A 22,570-nucleotide genomic window follows, 5' to 3' on the forward strand; every position below is an offset into this window, starting at 1 on the left:
ATGCCTTTGAGTGATTTGATTTACGTCTTCTTGTAATAAGAAATAAGAATAAGTATGGCCTAAAAAGTTCAGAAAGTCAAATGCTTGAGTTGTAAAATACCAAAAATCCGCACTTGAAGAATGAAAATCACACAATCAAAAGTCAAAAGTGGAAACCAAACACACTAAACAATATACTATTTGCTTCAAACCTTACCAATGTTTTAGACCGTTGACCTTAAATTATAAAATGATCATTCCTCATACTAATTTAAAATAAATATCAAGAGAATTAGGAGTGTTCACATAATGTGTTGAAAAGTCACGCAACAAGTCACATGAATATTTTTCCCATACATACAAACCAAAGTAACCCCACAAGATTAATTGAAGCCTCACGTTTCTTTCTTGGTCATTTTTACGTTACCAAACCCACTGAATAAACAACTTTAATGGGATCGTCTCCACTTTATCATTTTACTTATATTGTAAGCTTATAATTAAAATCCCCAAAGATGAAAAATGATGATTTGCTTTTTATGTATCCTTTAATTGAACAAACAGAACCACCACAGCACCATATTTTGAAGAAGAAACAAAAAGCAATGGCTTCACAAACCAAACTTAAGAAACCAAATTCTCATTTTAGTCTTTGTACTTTCCTCTTCTTCACCGTCCTTTTTACAATACCGGCTCTCTTCCTCCTCCGCAGCTCCTCTTGCTCCTCCTCCACAGTCGCAGTCTCCTCTTCCTCTGACACATACCAGCCACCGTGGTCTGGCGATCTTCAAACCGCCCAGTTTGCCTGGAACCGCCTTGCTTTCTCCTTAGCCAACCCTCCCAAATCCCTAAAACTCGCTGTTTTCTCCCGGAAATGGCCTACTGGGCCCAATCCCGGCGGCATGGAACGCCATGCTTTAACTCTTTACACTGCTTTAGCCCGCCGTGGACACCGCGTCCACGTTTTCACCTCTCCCATAGACCATTCCCCTGAAACCAACAAAATCACTCCGGTTTCCGACCAAATCTTATACCCTATGATCCATTCTCACGGTGACGCGGAGCCTGGAAAATGGCGGTACAACAAAGCATGGGAGCTTTACCAAGAAGAGAACAAGAAAGAACCTTTCGATGTGGTTCACACCGAAAGCGTGGCTTTACCTCACTGGATCGCCCGGGAGGTTCCAAACCTAGCCGTCTCGTGGCACGGCATTGCACTAGAGAGCTTACAGTCAAGCATTTACCAAGACCTGATCCGTAAACCAGACGAACCAAGATCACAAGGCTTCAATGCAAGCCTATACGGTGCCGTGCTTCCCAAGATACTCGAGGAAATCAGATTCTTTCACAACTACGCTCACCACATCGCGATCAGCGATAGCTGCGGGGAAATGCTAAGAGACGTTTACCAAATTCCTGAGAAAAGGGTTCACGTGATACTCAACGGAGTCGACGAACACGGATTCACATCAGACAAAAAGCTACGTTCTCTGTTTAGGTCAAAATTAGGGTTACCAGAAAACTCATCAGCGGTCGTTTTAGGAGCCGCAGGGAGATTAGTTAAAGACAAAGGACATCCATTACTCTTCGAAGCTTTCTCGAGACTAATCGAAACACATTCTAATGTTTACCTCGTAGTAGCTGGATCAGGGCCATGGGAGAATCGTTACAAGGAACTAGGAGATAAAGTTTCCATTTTGGGATCTTTAAACCCAAACGAACTCAAGGGTTTCTACAACGGGATAGATTTGTTCGTGAATCCAACGCTTAGACCACAAGGACTCGATTTGACGTTAATGGAAGCGATGTTGAGTGGTAAACCAGTGATGGCGTCGAGGTACGCAAGCATAAAGAGGAGTATAGTGGTGAATGATGAGTTTGGGTTTATGTTTGCGCCGAATGTGGAAGCTTTGACGGCGGTTATGGAGATTGCGGTGGCGGAAGGAGCTGATAGATTGGCCGAGAGAGGGAGAAAGTGTAAAGACTATGCGGCGGAGATGTTTACGGCGAGTAAGATGGCTTTGGCTTATGAGAGGCTTTTTCTTTGTATTAACGATCAGAAATTTTGTATCTACCCATAATTAGTAATTTACTCAAAGTACTTTTATTTTACCATCAGTTGAAATTTTTTCCCCATTATTGGAAAAGTGAGTCATAGCAAACTAAGAAAAGTAATCAGTTACATATGCGACCCCGCCCCTTACGTATGGAAAATTTTACAATTATCTAGCTATAGTATATCTTATTTTCCAATTCAAGAAAAATAATATAATCTTTAAGAACAACTGGAGTTGGGTTCATCATGCATCAACGCTCAAGATCCCTACTCATTGGGATAAGGAGAAATACAGTGTACTTAGTTTCACATAGTAGTTGTGACGGTCTCGTTTGTCTCTGCTAAAATCATATGATGTTACTTTTCTCTGCTAAATCCTGTCTTATATTTTCCTGAGTTTAATCTCTATTTCATAAATTTGATAATTGTCAATATTAAATTGTAATCTTTGCCTTTTCATCAACTCATATGTTTAAGAGGCCATAATCTAGTGATTTAATTCAACTAATTACGAAAATTGTTATAATTTAAATCCTACAAACACAAACAGTTGGAATTGTGGCAAATATCTAAGAGTCGATGTTTGAACTTATGCGAGCTTGTTCAAACCGTTGATAAGCTCGTCTAGTTCTAATAAACAACACAAGACTCGAACCTAGCCCAAGCAGAGACAAGCAACCCCACCACACAAAGGTCAAGTAATAACAGTCTCGTCCCATACACACCACGGACTCCGAGGTCACTGATTTGATCCCTGTGAAACCATGCGAGTCATAAACCAGTGCAGCCAAGAATCCATAGATCAATGATCCTATCGGTATGTTTGTGATGAGGATATTGTGGTTAACTCCAACACTGTTTGGTCCAAAAAGCTCTGATGTGATGGAAACCGCTGCTGCGAATATAAAACCTGAACTTAAGCCCATCAGCGCTGTTCCTGCTTGTAATGCTGATGAGTGTCCTGATGATGCAAGCAAGAAGAGCGCGATTGGTGTTGGTAGTAACGCGATTGCTAACCATCCGGTTCTCGCAAAATAAACCTTCCTGCACAAATAAATACATTCACAACTCTGCAATCAACCAGTAGAGATTATAAGACTAATTAATCACAGATAGATACAATACTTACGCTCGGATATAATCCGGTGTTGCAGAAAGCAATCTTCCAAAGAATGAGAAAGAGGAATAAAGTGTGACAAGAGTTGTTGTGTTTGAGCTTTGTCCTAAAGACTGAGCAATCTGTCCAAGGTTGTTGCTGTACACAAGTCCAATGGTTCCACCGCAGAAGTACGTGACATAGTATAACCAGAAATCTGATCTGCGTAAGAGCAACGATAAAGAGTGTTCGATTCCCAAAACTTCAAGCTGATCTCTTGTAATAAGCTTCCCGCAACAAGACTCATCAATATCATCTTCCTCAACAGCTACTGTCTTAACCGGGTTTTGCACCACATCTTCGTTCAACAGTTGGTAGCTTTCACGATTTGCTTCATGTGCAAGCATCCCTTTATGCAACTCAAGCTCATCAGGATGAACAAGAATGAAACCGGAACCTTCAAGACGGAAACTAGTGTGGATTGTACGGTGATACCAATTCCGAGCGATGACTAAACCGGGAATACATAAAGGGAAGATCAAAAGAACGATTGCACCACCAAAGAGGAGACGAGCAGAGGTCAAATCAGAGGATTTCGATCCAAAGAGAAGGAGATAAACACCGTTTAAAGCAGCGAGTATGTTGAGCACTAGAAACATGAGAGAGTCACGGCGAACTCCATCTGGTGGAAGAGGCTCAAAAGGCGGTTGGCGAAGGATCGGGATGATTGCGGTGAAAGATACAATGAAAGGTATAAGAGCGTTTAAGAGAAGGTACAGCTCTGGAGAAGCCGGATTGATTGCGTTATACGCTAGAGTATATAACGCGGCGCTTACGCCATTGAAGCTGACTGTGAGGGACAGAGCAAGTGATCTGTTTGCAGGGAAGTTACTAATGCAGAGCACAAAGCAGACTGTGTTGAACCAACAGATACTTAAACCAGCAAGTAAGCAACAGAGAAACACCTGCACAGATCACTAGCCAAACTTCAATAAACTTAAATTAAAATTCTTGCAGAAACGGCAAATTATTAAAGGATGCATACAAAATCTTCACTCCAAAAGCTTATCTTAACATCCAAGAAAATAGTATTAAAAAAGAAAATTCAAAGAAATAAGATTTAACTAAGAAAAATAAAATTCACATTGAATATTTGAATATTTATTTTCATTGTTTTGTTTCAGTCACAAAAATCCTCTAATTCCCTTGCTCATCAGAAAAAGACGTTTCAGAAAAAAAGAAAAAGAAAAAAGATCCGGTTGTCAATTAATTATATTAACTAGGTATTATATGATTTGAAGAAATAAATGAAACTGGGTCCATAAAATTTAAAAATTGAATATTATATTCCCTGTTTTTGACGTCATAATTTAAATATATATGTATAAAATGAATTAAAACAACCATCAAACACGAGCCAACAAGCCCTAAACAGTCCAAAATAATATTGCTACTTGCTAACCAACTAATTATTTAAAGTTCTAAAATAATGCATAAGACAAATCGTCAAAAACAAAGAAAAGAATAGATTCAACTACCAATCTAATCTACCAATCAAACATCACTCAATCTGAGATTCAATATCTTATTTTCGTCCCATTTTGTGACAATTTCAATATATATATATATATATATAACCTGTTCATCAACAAACAGAAATAAAATTGCATCTCATTCCCGTTCAAAATATATCAATTCTTTATTAATTAACCCTTAAAAACTACTTCTGAAGTTAAATACAGATATATATATATATCGACCCTTAAAAGTTAAAACGTTACTATACTCAAAAAATAAACTCTTTTAACAATGAAGATATAACTTGTAGATTATTCCAACCTTTGGATTTTATTGTTTTTCTCCAAACTCTTTTTTTATTAAATAATAAAATCAGATAGTAGTGGACGAGTGGACGTTTACCATAATATAAGGTAAAGAAATGAAATGAGTGATGACGAGCCACTGAACTCCGTAACCGACGAAACCCATAAAAGCCGCCGCGAAAAGCACCGTCCAAAGCGGAAAATACATAAGCGCAAGACCCGATGACCATCCGAAAACTTTCCCTAGATCCGAAGCTACGGCTAAGTAGTTTAGCTGCACCTGTGTTATCCCAAGAACCGATTTCAAATCTGAAGAGTAAGCTGAGAAATCGAAGTTCGTCCCGGTGAAAGCTTGAATCCATATCGTCGCCACCAGAATCATCCATTTCCGTGACTGTCCTCCCATTCTCTTTAAACTTTTTTCGCCGGCTGGTGGGGTAAAGAGAGAAACGTAGAGATTTTGTGTTTTTGTATGGTAGGGAGAGAATTCGAGTTTCTTGTTTTTGTGACTGAGCTTTTTTCTCTTTTGGTGTGTTTACAATTTTGATATATAAAACAAATTATTTTGTTGTCAAAGAAAAAGAAAAAGAAAAAGAAATCAATTCGTCTATTTACGTGGCGACTCTTTTGTATTTTCTTGAATACCCTAAGATATGTTTGGTTTTAATAAGTTTAGATTTTTTTTTTTTTTAATAATTGAAAAGACATCATTTGTCTTTTGAAGATGATTAAAGAATGGCTACTAGTATAATTTAGTAACAGTTTAATCACACAATATGATAATTAGTCAATACTTAACACCTACACTTTCTTTCTTTTTTTGGCAGCGATGCATACTTTTTTATTTGTTTGTAGAAAGTGCATATACATACTTGTTTTGTTTTCCAACCAAATTGGTGAACATTTTGATTACTCCATAAATATGTTATGACATATTATTGTATTAATACATTTGATGCATTAAACAGCTCAATGTACAAATACAAAATCAATTAAGACACAAAAACTGTTTCTATTTAGGGATTGAGAACCGAAACCGAACAAAGCAAGACATAAAAATTAAAGCATGTATTCCTTTCTTTATTTGTCTTGTACTATTATTGATCTGAATGGTGACTGCGGTTAGGGTGGCTAAATCCATCAGCAGTTTAATCTACCTTAAAAATAGGGCGGACAATGAATCAACTTTATTTGTACACAAAAATAGTTTGTAGTTGGTCCGCAGCATTTCTTTCTATATCTATTAGACCGCACCACTGCAAATTAAAACTTGTGAATGATAAATAAAAAACGTTTTAATCCGCTGATAGATTTGTCCGCCTTGACTGCTGCAACCATTCACAACCTATATTTAGTGATTCATTAACGGACTTTAATCTCTCGGGCCCCTTCATCTCCATTTCCATTATATTTAGCCCCCCTAATAAAACACATATATTTGAATATTTATTTTTATTTAGATATCTAGTAAAAGGCTAATAAATTTAAGATTTTTGACATATTTACAGACTCAACCTTATTTTGGATCTAGACCCATATTATTTTTGGATTATCCATATCCACTTTGGATCTTAATTAATCACCTAATTTCTTTATTCTCTTTTTATCTTCTCATCTTCTTCTTCTTCAACTCCGGTGAATCTGAATCAAATGAATCTTCTCATCTTCTTCTTCTTTTTCTTCTCATCTTTTTCTTCTTCTTAACTTCTTCTCATCTTCTTCTTCTTTGACTATGATGTCATGGAAAAGTAGGCGAATCTGCTCCGTTGATGGTAAAGGAAAACAGCAAGCTCTAAGAGAGAAGAGGATGCTCTGTCCGTCAAAGTTCATCACTACTCTTATCATGACTGAGAAAAAAAAGAACGGATCTTTGTTTGTGTATTTGAAAACTTGCATGTGCATTTGGATATTTGTATTTTGTGTTTATGCAACTGGTATTTTTAGGTACAACTGGAATTTTTAAAGAAAACTATGTTCTCGGGTTATTTAACAAATAAATTATTTTGGTACAACCGAGTAAATCTAAGTACAACTATGTCTTTGAAAAAATAGTTAAAATATGTCTCATTTGACAATTATTTTGGTACAACTGAGTAAATCTAAGTACAACTATGTATTTTGTGTTTAACTTTCCTCCCCGTCAAAAGTCCACATTGGGACAGGACATCTGGCGCCGTCAAAAAACTGACATGTGTAAAATAATATTTTGCCCCAGCAAAAATTCATATAGTTGTTCAGTTGTACACAGTTGTACAAAAATGAACATAGTTGTTTTTTGTTCTATAAACCACAAAAATTAGTTGTTCTTTACTTTAAATCAAAAAAATTTAGTTGTATTTATGATATTAAGTAATCAAAATACATTTACTATGTTATCTTGTATTTAAATGTTTGAAACCACCATTATTTCTTGATTTTCATAATTTGTGGTTGTTATATACAAAGTAACTTTAAAAGACTAAGGTTGTCTATGTAAGAATTTGGATTTCTATGATTTAGATTTGTTTTTTACATGTGAAGTAAATCTATATGTTAAAATTTTGTGGTTGTTATATACAAAGTAACTTTAAAAGACTAAGGTTGTCTATGTAAGAATTTGGATTTCTATGATTTAGATTTGTTTTTTACATGTGAAGTAAATCTATATGTTAAAATTTTGTGGTTGTTATATACAATGTAATCTTAAAAGACTAAGTTTTTATATATTGGTTCTAAGTTTTCTAATTTAATAAAATTCTGCAAATTAAGCAAGAAAATACAATTATTTATCTTCTCTTAAAATCCATCGTATATTGTCTCTAATACTTGAATAGTATCCATCATAAAGAAAGCGTATCACTGAAGTATTTTCATTGTCAACTGCAAAGAAAAGAGAAAAAAAAACGGTCTATCATTTTATATTTTTCCGTAGCAGTCCATCAACATAGTTGTACTCATTTGTCTCAATTGTACCAAATTTTTGTATCTCTAATTTTCTACATAGTTGTATCCAATAGTCCTAGTTGTCCCATATCTGCAATCCCTAATTTTTTTTACAAATCTCATATTTTTTTTTCTCGTTAATGAGAGAGAAGAAAGAATGTTTTATTCTATTGGTTATTTTTTTTAGATTTAAATTTATAATATAATATAAAAAGGATAGAGTTGGATTTTAATAATATTGGAAAAGGAAGGAGTATGGAAGAATGATGGTTTTTCAAATTGGATGGGAAGGAAAAGGGGTTAGAGAGATTAAAATCCTTCATTAACCATAGATATAGCTGGGTTTTTTTTCTTTCATTCCTAGGCCGTAGAAACTAGCTATAATCATAAATACGTGCGATATACTACGGTGTACTATAATTGGTGCACGTGAATAAGCTAAAAGTTTATTCCAGACAGTAACGACATGACATGATGCTATAGATTATCATGATTAAAACATCATGACGCATCAAATAATCTCTACAGTGAAACTAATACAACTAATTTTTATGAGTGTGATTGCATTAATGAAAAGAGCACAATAATTAAAAGTTGTGTATTATGGAATATAAAAAAAAACTAAAACTCAAGTTGGGCTCTTGTAGCTGTTAGCCCATGAGATATAATTAATGGGCCAATAGCAGGCCCATTTATGTAGATCCCGTTCGTGTCCCCCAAGACTGACTGAACCCTCCTGGGTTTTTGCCCAAATCGCCTCCTCACGAGAAATTTCTCCGTCTTGTTCACAAGTCTCTCTCTCTCTCTCCGATGGCGTGGCTCAACACCATCTTCAATTCTTCTTCTTCGACATTGATCAATGGCAGCTCTTCTCTATTTCCCTAAAATCTCTTCACGAATGACTTCTTCACGTCTCCTCTCTCTCTCACCCATGGATTTGAGGAGGAGACTCTCTCGCGCTAGCTACTTCTTCACTCGCCGCCTTAAATCACCCAAGAGAAGCTTCCACACAACTCGATACCTTCAACAGTACGTTCATCCGCCGGATAAATCGGAAGATCCTTCCTCTGATCGGCAGCATTTGCACCAACGGTTGTCTTCAGTCTTGTCTAAGAGATCTCTAGATTACGAGCAGTGTAAACAACTCATAACTGTTCTATCGCCTCTCGAATTCGATAGGTTGTTTCCTGAGTTCCGATCCAAACTTAATCCAAAGACGGCTTTGGATTTTTTCCGATTAGCTTCTGATTCGTTTAGTTTCTCCTTCAGTCTCCGTTCTTATTGTTTACTGATAGGTTTATTGCTTGATTCGAGTCTGTTGTCCCCTGCTAGGGTAACTTTGATTCGTTTGATCAATGGGAATGTACCTGTTTTGCCTTGTGTTAACGGTGGTTTGAGAGATAGTCGAGTTGCGATTGCGGATGCAATGACGAGTTTGGGTATGTGTTTTGATGAGGAAACCAGAAGGAAGATGTCAGATTTGTTGATTGAAGTTTATTGCACTCAGTTCAAGCGTGATGGTTGTTATCTAGCTCTTGATGTATTTCCTTTTCTTGCAAACAAGGGTATGTTTCCTTCTAAGACGACTTGCAACATTTTGTTGACTTCTCTGGTGAGAGCTAATGAGTTTCAGAAGTGTTGTGAAGCTTTTGAAGTTGTTTGCAAAGGGGTTTTCCCGGATGTTTACTTGTTCACTACTGCGATTAATGCGTTTTGTAAGGGAGGGAAAGTGGAGGAGGCCATTGAGATGTTTACAAAGATGGAAGAAGCTGGTGTTGCACCTAACGTTGTTACTTACAATACTGTCATTGATGGGTTGGGGATGAGCGGAAGGTATGATGAGGCATTTATGTTTAAAGAAAAGATGGTAGAGAGAGGTGTGGAACCAACTCTTATCACTTACAGTATTCTTGTTAAGGGTTTGACCAAGGCAAAGAGGATTGGTGATGCTTATTGTGTCTTGAAGGAAATGACAGAGAAAGGCTTTCCTCCTAATGTTATTGTATATAATAATTTGATTGATAGTTTAATCGAGGCTGGAAGTTTGAACAAAGCTATTGAGATAAAGGATCTCATGGTTTCAAAAGGGTTGTCTCTTACATCGTCGACGTATAATACTCTCATAAAGGGATACTGCAAGAGCGGTCAAGTAGATATTGCTGAGCGTCTTTTGAAGGAAATGCTGTCGATAGGTTTAAATGGAAATCAGGGATCCTTTACATCTGTGATTTGCTTGTTGTGCAGTCATCATATGTATGACTCGGCACTTCGTTTTGTTGGAGAGATGCTACTGCGTAACATGAGTCCTGGTGGTGGATTACTTACTACATTGATTTCTGGTCTCTGTAAGCATGGAAAACACTCAGAGGCAGTAGCACTTTGGTTTAAATTTCTAAATAAAGGTTCTGTAGTAGACACAAAGACTTCAAATGCATTGCTTCATGGCCTCTGTGAAGCAGGGAAGCTGGAAGAAGCTTTTAGGAGTCAAAAGGAGATATTAGGGCGTGGATTTGCTATGGATAGAGTGTCCTATAACACTTTGATTTCTGGATGTTGCGGAAAAAGTAAATTGGAGGAAGCATTTAAGCTCATGGATGAAATGGTTAAGAGAGGACTTACGCCTGACAATTATACTTATAGCATATTGATTCGCGGGCTATTCAATATGAATAAAGTTGAGGAGGCCTTACAGTTTTGGGGTGATTGTAAACGGAATGGCATGCTTCCAGATGTTTATACATATTCAGTGATGATAGATGGATGTTGTAAAGCTGAAAAAACAGAAGAGGGTCAGAAACTGTTTGATGAGATGATGAGCAATAACGTGCAGCCAAATACTGTTGTTTACAATCATCTAATCGGAGCATACTGTAGAAGCGGAAGGCTATCAATTGCATCGGAACTTCGTGAAGATATGAGACACAAAGGAATTTCCCCTAATTCTGCTACATATACTTCACTAATAAAGGGGATGTCGATCATTAGCCGTGTTGAGGAGGCAAAACTCCTACTCGAGGAGATGAGGGTGGAGGGTTTGGAACCGAATGTCTTTCATTATACAGCACTTATTGATGGATATGGTAAATTGGGTCAGATGGTCAAAGTCGAATGTGTTTTGCGTGAGATGCATTCGAAGAACATACACCCAAACAAGATTACCTATACTGTGATGATTGGTGGGCATGCTAGAGATGGGAATGTAACAGAAGCTTCTAGGCTTCTAAATGAGATGAGGGAAAAAGGAATTGTTCCAGATAGTATCACATACAAAGAATTTATATATGGGTATCTTAAGCAGGGTGGTGTTTTGCAAGCTTTTAAAGGCTCTGATGAAGAAAATTATGCAGCAATCATTGAAGGATGGAACAAACTTATACAGTAGCTGATGAATTAGTAGAAGAAAAGGTTTCTATTCTAGTCCTCAATTTTCCTATATTAGTTGCTCTGGTTGCTTCAGTTTATTAATGTAAATTGTTCTGATTTGTATAGCTGTGCATTCTATTCTTTGCAGTTGACAAATTGAGATCCAGTGGCATCTCAGTTTTGATGGTCTTATTAACGCCTGGGCTCCGCATCTTCTTCTTAGAGGAGCACATTAGGATGGATTTACTTGGTAAATGCATATTGGTCCATTGCATCTTACAAGTAGGTTAGTGTGATCTATTTGATTCTCCAGCCACATTCACTTAGCAGCTTCGCCCTGCTTCAGTCTTAGGGAGGAAAGTTGTTTCTTTTAGCATCATAGGCTCTATCGGTTTTTATGATGTACAAATCCACATTGCTGCTGCTCGTCAGGTTTATGATAGACCGCCACAGAATCAAAGCCATTTGATAGATTCTGGTTCAGAGCATGCACTTCAGACAGGACAGCAGTCCTGAAAAGATTATACAGGTACATTAATATATACATAGCTTTGTGCCGTATGTATTTTGCCGCTTACAATTTTATGCTGAGACTACTAGGATTCTTTGATCGGTTTGTTTATACTAAAGAATCTCTTGATATTGTTTGTTTGTTTAAAGGAAAAAATCTCTTAAAACTGTTTGCGGAATCCAAAACACTTACCCATATATTACACCCTTTTTAGCAGATTCAGTGAAAGATACACACATCATGGACAATCGTTTTTACCCATGGAACTATGAGAGCGGATNGGATCAGTAGGAGAGGCTCCTCTAGTTACAGGTCACATAAATGTAAAAAAACTCCTTCAAATTCAACTTTATAGTTCATCTTCTTTTACTATATCTGTTTGGCTGAAAGTATTGTTCTCTCTCTCTTTGGTGCTTCAGAAATCTTAAGCCAGTTCTCATCGGAGTAGTTTAGAACTAATTCTTGCCTGACGACACGTTGCTGTGGAAAATTTCCTCAGCCGTGCAGAATTTTTGCCCACGGAGAGTGTAATGGATTAATATGAAAGGTAACATTTAATAACGGTATCAAACTAATTTAACAACAACATTCACCGTATAGTAGAGACTGTCGGTGGGGTTAGCACTGTTTATTTTTCTTGTATGCAATTCTTTACTTTTGTTAGTTTTTACAGAGGGGGGAAGAAAATATTGTTTTAGATGGTACATAAAAATAGAAGAAAGAAATCAAGAATTAAATTGTTTCCACTGTTCATGCTTTGTGCTTTCCTAAACAGAGATTGTTTTGAGAAGAATTTAAAAGCCAATATGAAATCTGAATATTCGAATATTATGATCAGTAAATCTCCAAAAGGACTAAATGTGTTAAGAGTTAATTTTTGAGTCCGATACTTAGGATACTTGCAGATCATCGAACCTCATGGTTTATGGGATTAATTAATATCGAGTTTTACGAATGCGAAATGGTAAACTGAGAGTGGATTACCCGAAAAGCTGGGATCGTTGAAACATGAAGATGCATGCATAACATAAGATCACCGCCTTTTAGTGAAAAGAACAACAAAGGAAACATATTGATACCAAAACAGTTCGCATGCACGTGGGTATGGACCATTTTTCTTACAAATATACATCAAACCACCATTTGATCCCACAGCTAAAGTCCATATTTCAGTTCCTTAGATTATGGGTTGCTTCCTTGTTTTTTATTTCTCAAATTTTTATATTTTTTTAATAATGTGTGGCTCATGAAAATTATTGTAAATTCCTTATCTATTAAAAAAAAATGTGTGAAGTGGAAGAGGTAAAGTCACTTGTTTAGTGGAAGTACATTTCATTTTCATCCAGCTCTCATGGCCCCTCTTCTTCTTTTTATTTTTACCAATTGAGATCGAGCAACATCGACCACATACATGATCATCGTATGTTCTAGAGAATCATTTATGTAGGAACATATTCCGTACGGTACGGACATGCAAATTGCATCTTTTAAGAAAAATTAAAATTCAAAAGAAGTCTTAGTTTATGTTATAGTATTTTTTTTTTTTTTTATGGTGTCCAAAGTCAAAACCAGAAAATACCAATCAATATATGTAAAATGGAGCCAGTAAACTTTTTGGAAATTTATAATATAACAATGTTTAACAAATAGACCAAAAAGTGAAACTGCATCAAACCAATATAATGATGATACGATTTTTATATTTTCAAACTGGTGATTATGAAAATTCCACACAAATTATGCCGTATACAGAAGACCGTTTCCACGTTTTTAAAAAGAAATCACAAATATGATAAATATCACGATCAGAAAGAAAAAAAAAACGATCAAAAAATTTGAGTATTATTTTGAGCTGCTCTCACCTTTTAGTTTTTGGTATCAATGTTAAGTGCTTTTGCCTTTTAATTGTTAGGCAATATACAACGAAAGATTGCGAAAGAAAAAATTGTAACTTTATTATAAATATTGGACGGTTAGACATAATAATCGCTTTAAGATGTACCCATAAAAGAATATATATATTTTTTAGGTAAGTATTAGCAAAACTGACACTTAGGCCAACCTTTTAAAACATATACACATATAACGTGTATGTATAGATGTATGCATATAAATATGTTAAGAAAGGAGTGATCAAGAGCAATTCACAAACCAATCACTTCATACCATATCTAGCAATCCCTCTCATATATAGTAGTGATCTCATGGCCACTAAATTCACCATCCTCACTCAAACCCACCGCCCTAAAACCATAATTTCAACCCCAAAATCTCGTCGATGCAATCGAAAAAAACCAAAACCATCCAAAGCCATATGCGAAAACATGTTGAACAACGTTTTTCCTCGCAAAACGCTAGCAGAAATCTATCATAATAACATAAATTTGCACCCTCATACTAATCTACTACTATATATTGAAGATGGTCAGTCCGTAAAAGAAGAGGAGACGAGTCAACAAGAACACGGGAAGGTCTCGAACTCCAACTGCAATGATGGTAAGTCGATTACCGTGACGGAATATGGAGATTTGAGACGTGATGTAGCTCGATTAAGCTTGTTGTGGTACATGAAATGTTCCATAAGCTATATATTAAGGAAGGCAAGAGCGTTTTACAATGAGTTTTGTTGTGATACTTATGTTGAGAGTAGCAGCGATATGGTTGTGGTAGATCCATATTTTTCAATTCCGGTTATTAATTAATATAAAGCTCAAATCTGCGTAATACTATTAAAAAAAAAAAATCTACGTAATACTTATAAATTGTATTATAATTAATAAAATGTTTCATTAGCTTTGTTGTGTTGTAATGTATGTGTTGTACGTCCACATATATGTGTAAGTAGACGTCCATGTATGTAACTAATGTTTTAGTTATATGAATTCCGTGAAGTGAATTATGTTTCTATGTACCTATTATCATCAGAAATGCACTTAAAATCCCACACTTTAATTTACGTATGCGGTAGACAATAATTAAAATTAAATATTTTGGAACATGTATGACACATAATATTTCTTAAGAGAAAGTGATTTTTCAAAAAATTTGTTATCAAATTTTGGATTTTAAATATAAAAGTAAGACTAGAATTATGATGTGGAAATTAACATAATTTTTTTTATCAAGTTTACAATATTTTCTCCTAAGATATTAATTTTTAGCTTAAACTCAAGGTTTGATTATCGGGATGATTATACTAGATATTGACATTCACAACAGTCGTATGCAAATACTTCTCCTTGAACCAGCAATTTCAATATGGAACTCATCAAGTGTGGCAAAGATATCTTTAGGAAAATAGGATCATAGTCATAGCCAGTCCGGCCCATCCATAAGACAGCCAAAAGCATGTGCTTTAGGCCACATATTATATGTCAATAAAATACTCGTATACCAGCAATTTTCAATGTGGAACTCATCATGTTGTCCAATATATATATGTAGAATTTGGTAGGAAACTATTAACCATATGTATTATTATGTATGTATGCTTGCAATGTTGGGTCATCTCGTCATTCGTCAATCTTATCAGCGTCAATCTTTATCTCCTCAAATTGATAGTCCTTTTAAAAATATGGATTATTCATTCTAGACAATATGCCTCATAAATCTACGGAGCTTTATTGGATCTTCGTATGGGTAATGTGGTATGTATATATGGAAACCCATAAATGATAAAATAATTTTTTTAAAAATCAATGGAACATACAGATTATTATTGCTCGTCATATGATATGTTAGAAACCAGCTGTCTATAGAATGGCAGGTTTGGTTCGCGGTGAATTCTTGAAAAAATGTGATTGACTGACTCCATGTACAAGTACAAAATGTTTGAGGGGAGGTAAATGGTAACTGTCAGTTTTCACTTCTAAGGTTAGTAATCTCTAGAAGAATGGATGGATCTGTCCATGCATGCAGAATCACATGCATATAACGTTGTAATGTAATTATTAAATTTCATGAGAAGGACCACACGATATTTAAATACATCGTCATTATATATGGTCCTCTACACCATAAATGTTTCTGCACCGTTATATATGGTAACTTATGTTGACTCTTACCTGTCTCATTCAATACGAATTACACATTCGTATTCGTTACTTCCAGAACTATATAGATATACGAGGCATGAATCATGATGCTGCCTGTGATCCTGTCATGCATGTTGAATAACTGATATTGGTTGACCAAAAAACTGACAATGATGACCGCAATGATCGTCAATCATGACCACTAGAGATCATTAGCTAAGAACTTGTATTGACGGTCATGTAATGATGATTAGTCTTACTCATGTTGTTGTTGATGATGGCGAGGACGAGAACTAAATTTTCTTGTTTAGACCAAATTAACTACTAGAAGGCGTAAATATGTGTGATTTCACAAATTCACAGTAAAAACTTCATGTATTTTCTAACTCTAGACTCTCTAGAATATATTAAAAATAGTATTTAATTGACAAAAAATGGTTAAAATATCTTATAGAAGCCGATGAATAATGCTGTGTAATCTTTTGGTGTGAATGAAAAGAGTTGATGTTGAGCAAAAAAAAAAAAAGAGGAAAAATTGTTGTAAAAATGGTGGGTTTAGTTTTAAGCTATTCATTCATGTTGTTTCCTACTTTCCTTTAGGTATCTCGAAGGGGTAAAGAACTAAAAAGTTGTTGGGACAAAGAGTAAAATCCTAAAGCCCAACTGGTCTTTTATTTCGACCCAAATTTCAAACTTGGCTTATCAGCCCATATTCAAAATTCCTCGATATAACGCTAACAAAATATAAAATAATATATCGGACAAAACATCTTCTAATTAAGGTGTTGATTCAAATCAAAGTCACATGAATTTCATGTCCACCAGAGCTGTTTTGTTGTCATATCTAATATGTTGGATAATGCTCTATGCCTTTACATATATTAGTCTAATAATAATGTTTGATATCATAACGCAATACAATATTTCAACACCGATGACCAATATCATTCCATAATCATGGTATATGATTAGTAAAAATTATAACTTGTCCTTAAGTCAAACAGGATCTATGATTATAATTGTACTCTATATTTGGTACAATTGGGTGTTACAGACAAAAATATATAGACCATAAGAATCACTTTACGATCCTGTACCATTTGTTACAAATCAAACAATTATATAGTGTGTGCTAGAACCAACAGACAGTAAGTTAATAAACGTGAAACAACTAACAAGTACATTTAAAATGTCGCCGACAAAAAAAAATAGTTTTAGATTTTAATTTTTGTATACACTCGTATTAAAATCTAGCCACCATTATAACTGTTTTAGTTGTCTAGAATCTTAATTTGGTAACACCAAAATCTTCCACTATGAGTTAGAGTATTAAACCGATCAAATTGAAGAAATTGCCAAGTAGAGAGAATAATCATACTCGTGTAATCGTTGGATCATAAAGTATGCATTCCATATAATATTTTCATTTCTTAATGATGTAATAATCATGTGATTAGCTTAACTGGCTTTACATAATAATGTTAGTTGACGGTGTTTCTTGGAACAACCCACATGGAATGTTTTTGTATATTCAGTGTTACAAGTTGCAAACATCTTTAAACTTTAGAGAATTTTTTTTCTCTCGTCCTCCGATGATTAGTTTCTTTCTATAAATCAACCCTTGTGATTTATATTAAAACTTCCACAACTTATAAAAGTGTCAGCTACACCATTTGTCTTCACTAATTTGGTCTATCTATCGCAATACATAATTAAATTTATTTTTGCTCTTCCCAGTCAAACTATGGTAGAAGAGTAAAAGTAGCACTAAGTTCAGTTAGCATATGTATAATGTTTAATTGCTTATTAGTATAAATCTACAATGTTTAGACAAATTGTAGAGTCATGTAGACAAGAGGTGATGGACCATATTATTTTCTGACTGGATTAAACCTGTAATTGGATAATCATCATGAGAGGTAGATATATAACGACCAATCGCTGTTGAGCATGGACCAATCTCCTATATTTTTTTTTTGGTTTTCCGTATATAAAACCAATCAATTCACGAAACTTGTCTAATTGTTTTGTTAAAAATTATTAAATAAACAATATGTAACGATTAAATATTGGTACATAGTTGGCCAGCTAATGTTTTCTTAAATGCGAACATGTTCTTGTTAGTACTAATATTAATATTTATTTTTGAACATATTTTTCTTATGCTATTCATATTTCTCCCAACTTAGCTTTGACTATTATATGCTAATATAAGGTTTAATTGAATAGTTGAACAGAAAGTAAATTGAATAATAAATATAAATTGTTGGTAAATTTTGTACCTTGTGATATTTTAAAATTTAAACCAACTGCAAGTTGTTGCAAGTTTTAACACATGACCAACTTATAAAGCTACTACAGTATACATTAAAGTTTTAAAAGTTAATAAACAGTGGATTTATCACAATAGTCATTAGAAACATCATTAATATTATTGACTAATAACTATATCAAAAACCATATAATATTACTTTTAACAAAAAAAAAACACACACACACATAATATTACATATATACGTAGGTGGAACCAAATATACTAGTAAACTATGATAATTGATAGCATATTTAATTGTCATAATATCCCCATTAGGCTCAATCAAATCTCATTGTTAATGATGATCTACAGAACATGATCTTCTTCACGGCAACATAGTTTCTCAAACTTCTTAATGGAGAAAAGATAAAAGTACTAAAAAAACAGAAATTTGTAGTTCAATACTTTGTGTTACTACTTATTATCATTACCGGTATAAAAATAAATTTTTAAATCCAATAATATATATATATATATATATATATATGAATATATGAGCATGCATGTGTGGACTTGTAGATAACAAAAAGAAACATGAGAGATCAAATAAAAATATTGGTGATGGACTATTGAATATTTATGATTAAGCTAACTCATATATTTATATTTGATACAACATACATCTATATAACTGGTTAAGTGATCATTACTTGTACTGCAAAACATTATATTTACGGTCAATGAATCTGAGACAAAGAAAAATTATTTACTCTTCGAGTCATGCACCTGCTATATGTTGTAATCCACAATAATAATTAAAAGTACACCAAATGGAGAAAACTAATCTTGTTTCGAAATATTTAACTAATTGAAAGTGCAATGATCACTCAACTATCAATATCATTTGGTTAGCAAAACACAGTAACTGTGCATGAACACAAACATACAATCAGCGACTCCAATCTTAATACGAGAAACAGATATATTTCCACAAACCTGTTAATTCACAATGATGTTTTCATTACAACTTGCTAAGTTGATGTGATTATTATACGACGGAGGATGATAAACGGATACAATTTTGGAGCCCACTGGTTTCGTGGATTTGGAGTCTTATCTTCAAAGCAGCCTTAGTGACCAACTAGAAGATGAAGACCAATTAAAATGGTTGGACAAACTTTTACATAACAGTGTCAATGTGTAAACTTCATTGTGACGTATTTAAATTCTTCTCTTCATCTATTGGTTATATATAAAATTATAACCGGACAATAAATGCTATATTAAAAGTTATAAAAAAAAAATTGAAGATCACTAACTAGCGAAAGTTACAAAACAGGTTCTGTGTGACCATCCTTTTCACCAAGAGTTTAACAAGTATAATAATTCCGTGGTCAAGAAATATCATACAGTTTTTTTTTTTTTTTTTGCTAATAATTAAGTATATGAATAGCATTGAACTATTTTATTTCTTCCCCTAGCTTTAGTTTTACTTACAAATTTATAAAAGTTTGAAATTTTTTAGTTATAAAGTATAAAAGATTCTATATTTGATTTTAAAAAAATTATTAATTATGTTAGAATCTATCATGTTTTAGTAATGAATTCTAATATTGGTTCCGATAATCTCATTTTAGAACTATTTCGCCTCTCTTTTGTTAACACTAGCTCTCTAATGTTTGGATCACACCGTAGCTTCAAACTAATTTGGCTTATGTTGGTGAGGTAACACTAAAAAAGTTTACTCGGACAGATGATATAACTTTTGAAAAGGAAAATACTGAATTGAATATTTGAACACATCAAAATGTAATCGAATTTTTCAGCTGAATACCAAAAACTTTCGGATTTCGTGTTATAAATACTCTCATTTACATTTTTTTTACGACGAAACTATGGAAATCTACATGATTGTTTGTTGGCTAAATGGCTATACTACAGCTTCGTTCGCTCTCTAGTCTCTCCCTCGTTCTTTCTTAACGCCTAACTCCTCCCACAGTCCTACCTATCAGGTGGAAGTGTAACACACCGCGCCGGTTGTGAGAGTGGGTGTGAAACTAAACACGGACACAAATATAGAATTTATAAAGTCACTTTTAGCTCAACTCAACACAACAGCTGTTTGCAAGAAGAATCCCACCGTCAATCACGTGTTTCATCACTCTATCTTCCGCCACGTGTCAAATACAGACTCGTTCTCCAATCATATGCTTTTTGCTCCTCCCTCCCGCCGATTAGAAAAAACGGTGTTTAATGTATTTTTGGGTTGAGGCATTACAAGTACTATTTAACCATTTGAGCAGCAATATGTCACATGAATATGTTTCGGGGAAATAAAAATTGGTCTTCGAGTCTTCTTTGTTTTACAGTTGTCACATACTTTAGCGTTTTTTCAAAGACCATCTTGTAATATGCAAATGGTAGAAAAACATCGTAATTATGTTATAAAATAAAACAAGATTTGAATGTGGCACGTTGCTTCCATCCACTTAATCATTTGATAATGATGCATGAACCATAATCATATGGCATGTTTACTGATTTGATGATACCTTCTCTAATGTCGCCGAACGAAGGATATTATTTGATCAACTATATATTCCAATAGATTTATAAGAAAAACACATTAATTAACTTTGATCATGTTTTACGCAATAGTTTTCATTAAATCGACCTTATCCTTTTGATTAATTTATTTAAACGAACGGGTCTGTATGACCAAAATAACTAAACTTACGAGTCTGATTCTATGTCGTGGTTGGTCATTTCAAACATGTACATGTCAGAAAATATAATTTCAACTATACTACTTCTCTACCAGCTTTTATACCAAATTCCAATTTTAAATATACTTTTTGTTTAGTACCAATTATAAATGTTGATATATGTCATTGAATATATTTTTGCTGAGATAGTTAGAGTTTTATTTTTATTTTTTTTAGTTCGGTAGGTAACAAATAAGCTCCATAAGAGATTTGACACTGATTAATAAAAGTCTTTAATAAGTTTGAACTATTAACCATCTTAATAATTTAATTTTAAAAGATAGAAGATAAGCTTCGAAATGAATAATCCATAATTCCGTTTTGACGTTCGGATGGACCGAATTGACTTTGTTGGTCACTTGTTTACATCACTTTGGTCCTTTTCTTTGGTAACTTCTCTTCTTCACCAATCTCTCTATTTTTTTTTTGTTTTTAATCAATTAATGTATGTATCACCAATTTTTTAATATGAAAACCTGTCCACCAATGTAGAGTCTCCAACAATTTTCAGATTAGGTTCCAATTTAATAAAAATTTGATTGATAGCAAAATAAAATAAAATATAACTAACCTTTTTTACTCATTGATTGCAAAATTATTGCGAATAATATATTCAAAAAGACAATATGCTTCTTTCTTTTCCCGTAAATATTTCATGATTTTTTTTTTCTTTTAATAGGTAAAGTAGTCTAGATGGGTGTATTACTGGTAAAATACTTACCTAATTATTCCGCCAAATTTAGACTTTTAAGTGGTACTTATAATAGATAAATAAACTCAATAAAGTGGAAACAGGAATAAACGAGAACAAATGCATATTTTTATTTTCTATTTTGAGCAAAAATTTGTCAAAAAGACAATATGCTGCGTTCTTTTCCCATAAACGAGAACAAAATAGATCGTTCGGATATGCAAATGCGTATTTATATAATTAGAAAATTAGAGATCGTTGGCTTTCTAGTTTTGGACTAGGTTTAGTTGGTGATCACCGAAACTAAGGTGAGGTAACACACAGGGAATAAAATATCACTTTGAAAAGACAACAAAAAGTGTCAAACACAGTCCATATTCCCGAACAATATCGTCAGCCGTTTGGTCGCTGTGGGAATGCGTCATTAGCAAGCTGCTGATATGATATACTATGAGATTCGTTCGTTCGTTACATAACCTTTACATTTCAACAACACCATTACATCACATTACCAGTCCGACCAGATCACGTCACCCACCCCGACATTCGGGTCGGATCCTATCCAACCCATTATAAACCCGAACATCTTTTTTGTGACGTGTGACGACTCACTATTATAGACATTTCTGAACTCAAGTGTGTTATATTCACGAACCACCCCTATCTTATATCGATTTTTTCATTTATTACCCCTAACTCTTTTTTTGTGTTAGTCAAACCCCACAAGCATCAACGTTATTTTTGACCAAGTAATCAATATATGGATGCACATATATCATTAGGTTCATCTACTTTTAATGATTTTCATAAAATATTTGCAATTAAAAGAAGACTAAATTTAATTAGGAAGGGTCATACTTGTAACACTTATTAGATTTGATCTTTGATACTTCGTTTTTTTGTATGGTCAGTATGAAGGGGTTATTATGTAGCAAAAGAAAAAAGGGTCAAGTTTATAAGGAAATAATAACTACGGGTAAAATATGAAAGCATTTTGGTATATAAACATATCATCTTCTCGTACACACCACAATCCTTTTGTTTTATTATACTCCTTTCTTTCTTTTTTTTTTTTT

At 34.1% G+C, this 22,570-nt stretch overlaps 4 protein-coding genes across 7 annotated transcripts; 3 read left to right on the top strand and 1 right to left on the bottom strand.

Annotated features, from left to right (window-relative positions):
- On the top strand, nucleotides 402-2,118 carry LOC104718374. The gene has a single exon (XM_010436110.2). The coding sequence runs from the start codon at nucleotides 495-497 to the stop codon at nucleotides 2,058-2,060; it is 1,566 nt and encodes a 521-aa protein (XP_010434412.1). The 5' UTR covers nucleotides 402-494; the 3' UTR covers nucleotides 2,061-2,118.
- Nucleotides 2,544-5,477, bottom strand: LOC104718375 (protein NUCLEAR FUSION DEFECTIVE 4-like). The gene is made up of 3 exons (XM_010436111.1): nucleotides 5,052-5,477; nucleotides 3,165-4,096; nucleotides 2,544-3,079 (listed from the first exon to the last, which is right to left on the bottom strand). Exons 1-3 carry the CDS (start codon nucleotides 5,358-5,360, stop codon nucleotides 2,605-2,607), a joined length of 1,716 nt encoding a protein of 571 aa, XP_010434413.1. The 5' UTR covers nucleotides 5,361-5,477; the 3' UTR covers nucleotides 2,544-2,604.
- On the top strand, nucleotides 8,649-12,501 carry LOC104718376 (pentatricopeptide repeat-containing protein At4g19440, chloroplastic). 4 transcript variants are annotated; one of them, XM_010436114.2, is made up of 5 exons: nucleotides 8,649-11,281; nucleotides 11,388-11,525; nucleotides 11,672-11,768; nucleotides 11,968-12,073; nucleotides 12,170-12,501. In XM_010436114.2, the coding sequence occupies exon 1, from the start codon at nucleotides 8,736-8,738 to the stop codon at nucleotides 11,256-11,258; it is 2,523 nt and encodes an 840-aa protein (XP_010434416.1). In that variant the 5' UTR covers nucleotides 8,649-8,735; the 3' UTR covers nucleotides 11,259-11,281; nucleotides 11,388-11,525; nucleotides 11,672-11,768; nucleotides 11,968-12,073; nucleotides 12,170-12,501. The 4 variants fall into 4 exon arrangements, with proteins under 4 accessions (XP_010434416.1, XP_010434415.1, XP_010434414.1 ...); XM_010436113.2 differs by having other exon boundaries at nucleotides 11,388-11,768; nucleotides 11,965-12,073; XM_010436112.2 differs by having other exon boundaries at nucleotides 11,388-11,768.
- Nucleotides 13,902-14,694, top strand: LOC104718378. The gene has a single exon (XM_010436117.2). It carries the CDS (start codon nucleotides 13,955-13,957, stop codon nucleotides 14,450-14,452), a length of 498 nt encoding a protein of 165 aa, XP_010434419.1. The 5' UTR covers nucleotides 13,902-13,954; the 3' UTR covers nucleotides 14,453-14,694.

This window comes from Camelina sativa, chromosome 10 (assembly GCF_000633955.1).
Source record: "Camelina sativa cultivar DH55 chromosome 10, Cs, whole genome shotgun sequence".
Taxonomy (NCBI): domain Eukaryota; kingdom Viridiplantae; phylum Streptophyta; class Magnoliopsida; order Brassicales; family Brassicaceae; genus Camelina; species Camelina sativa.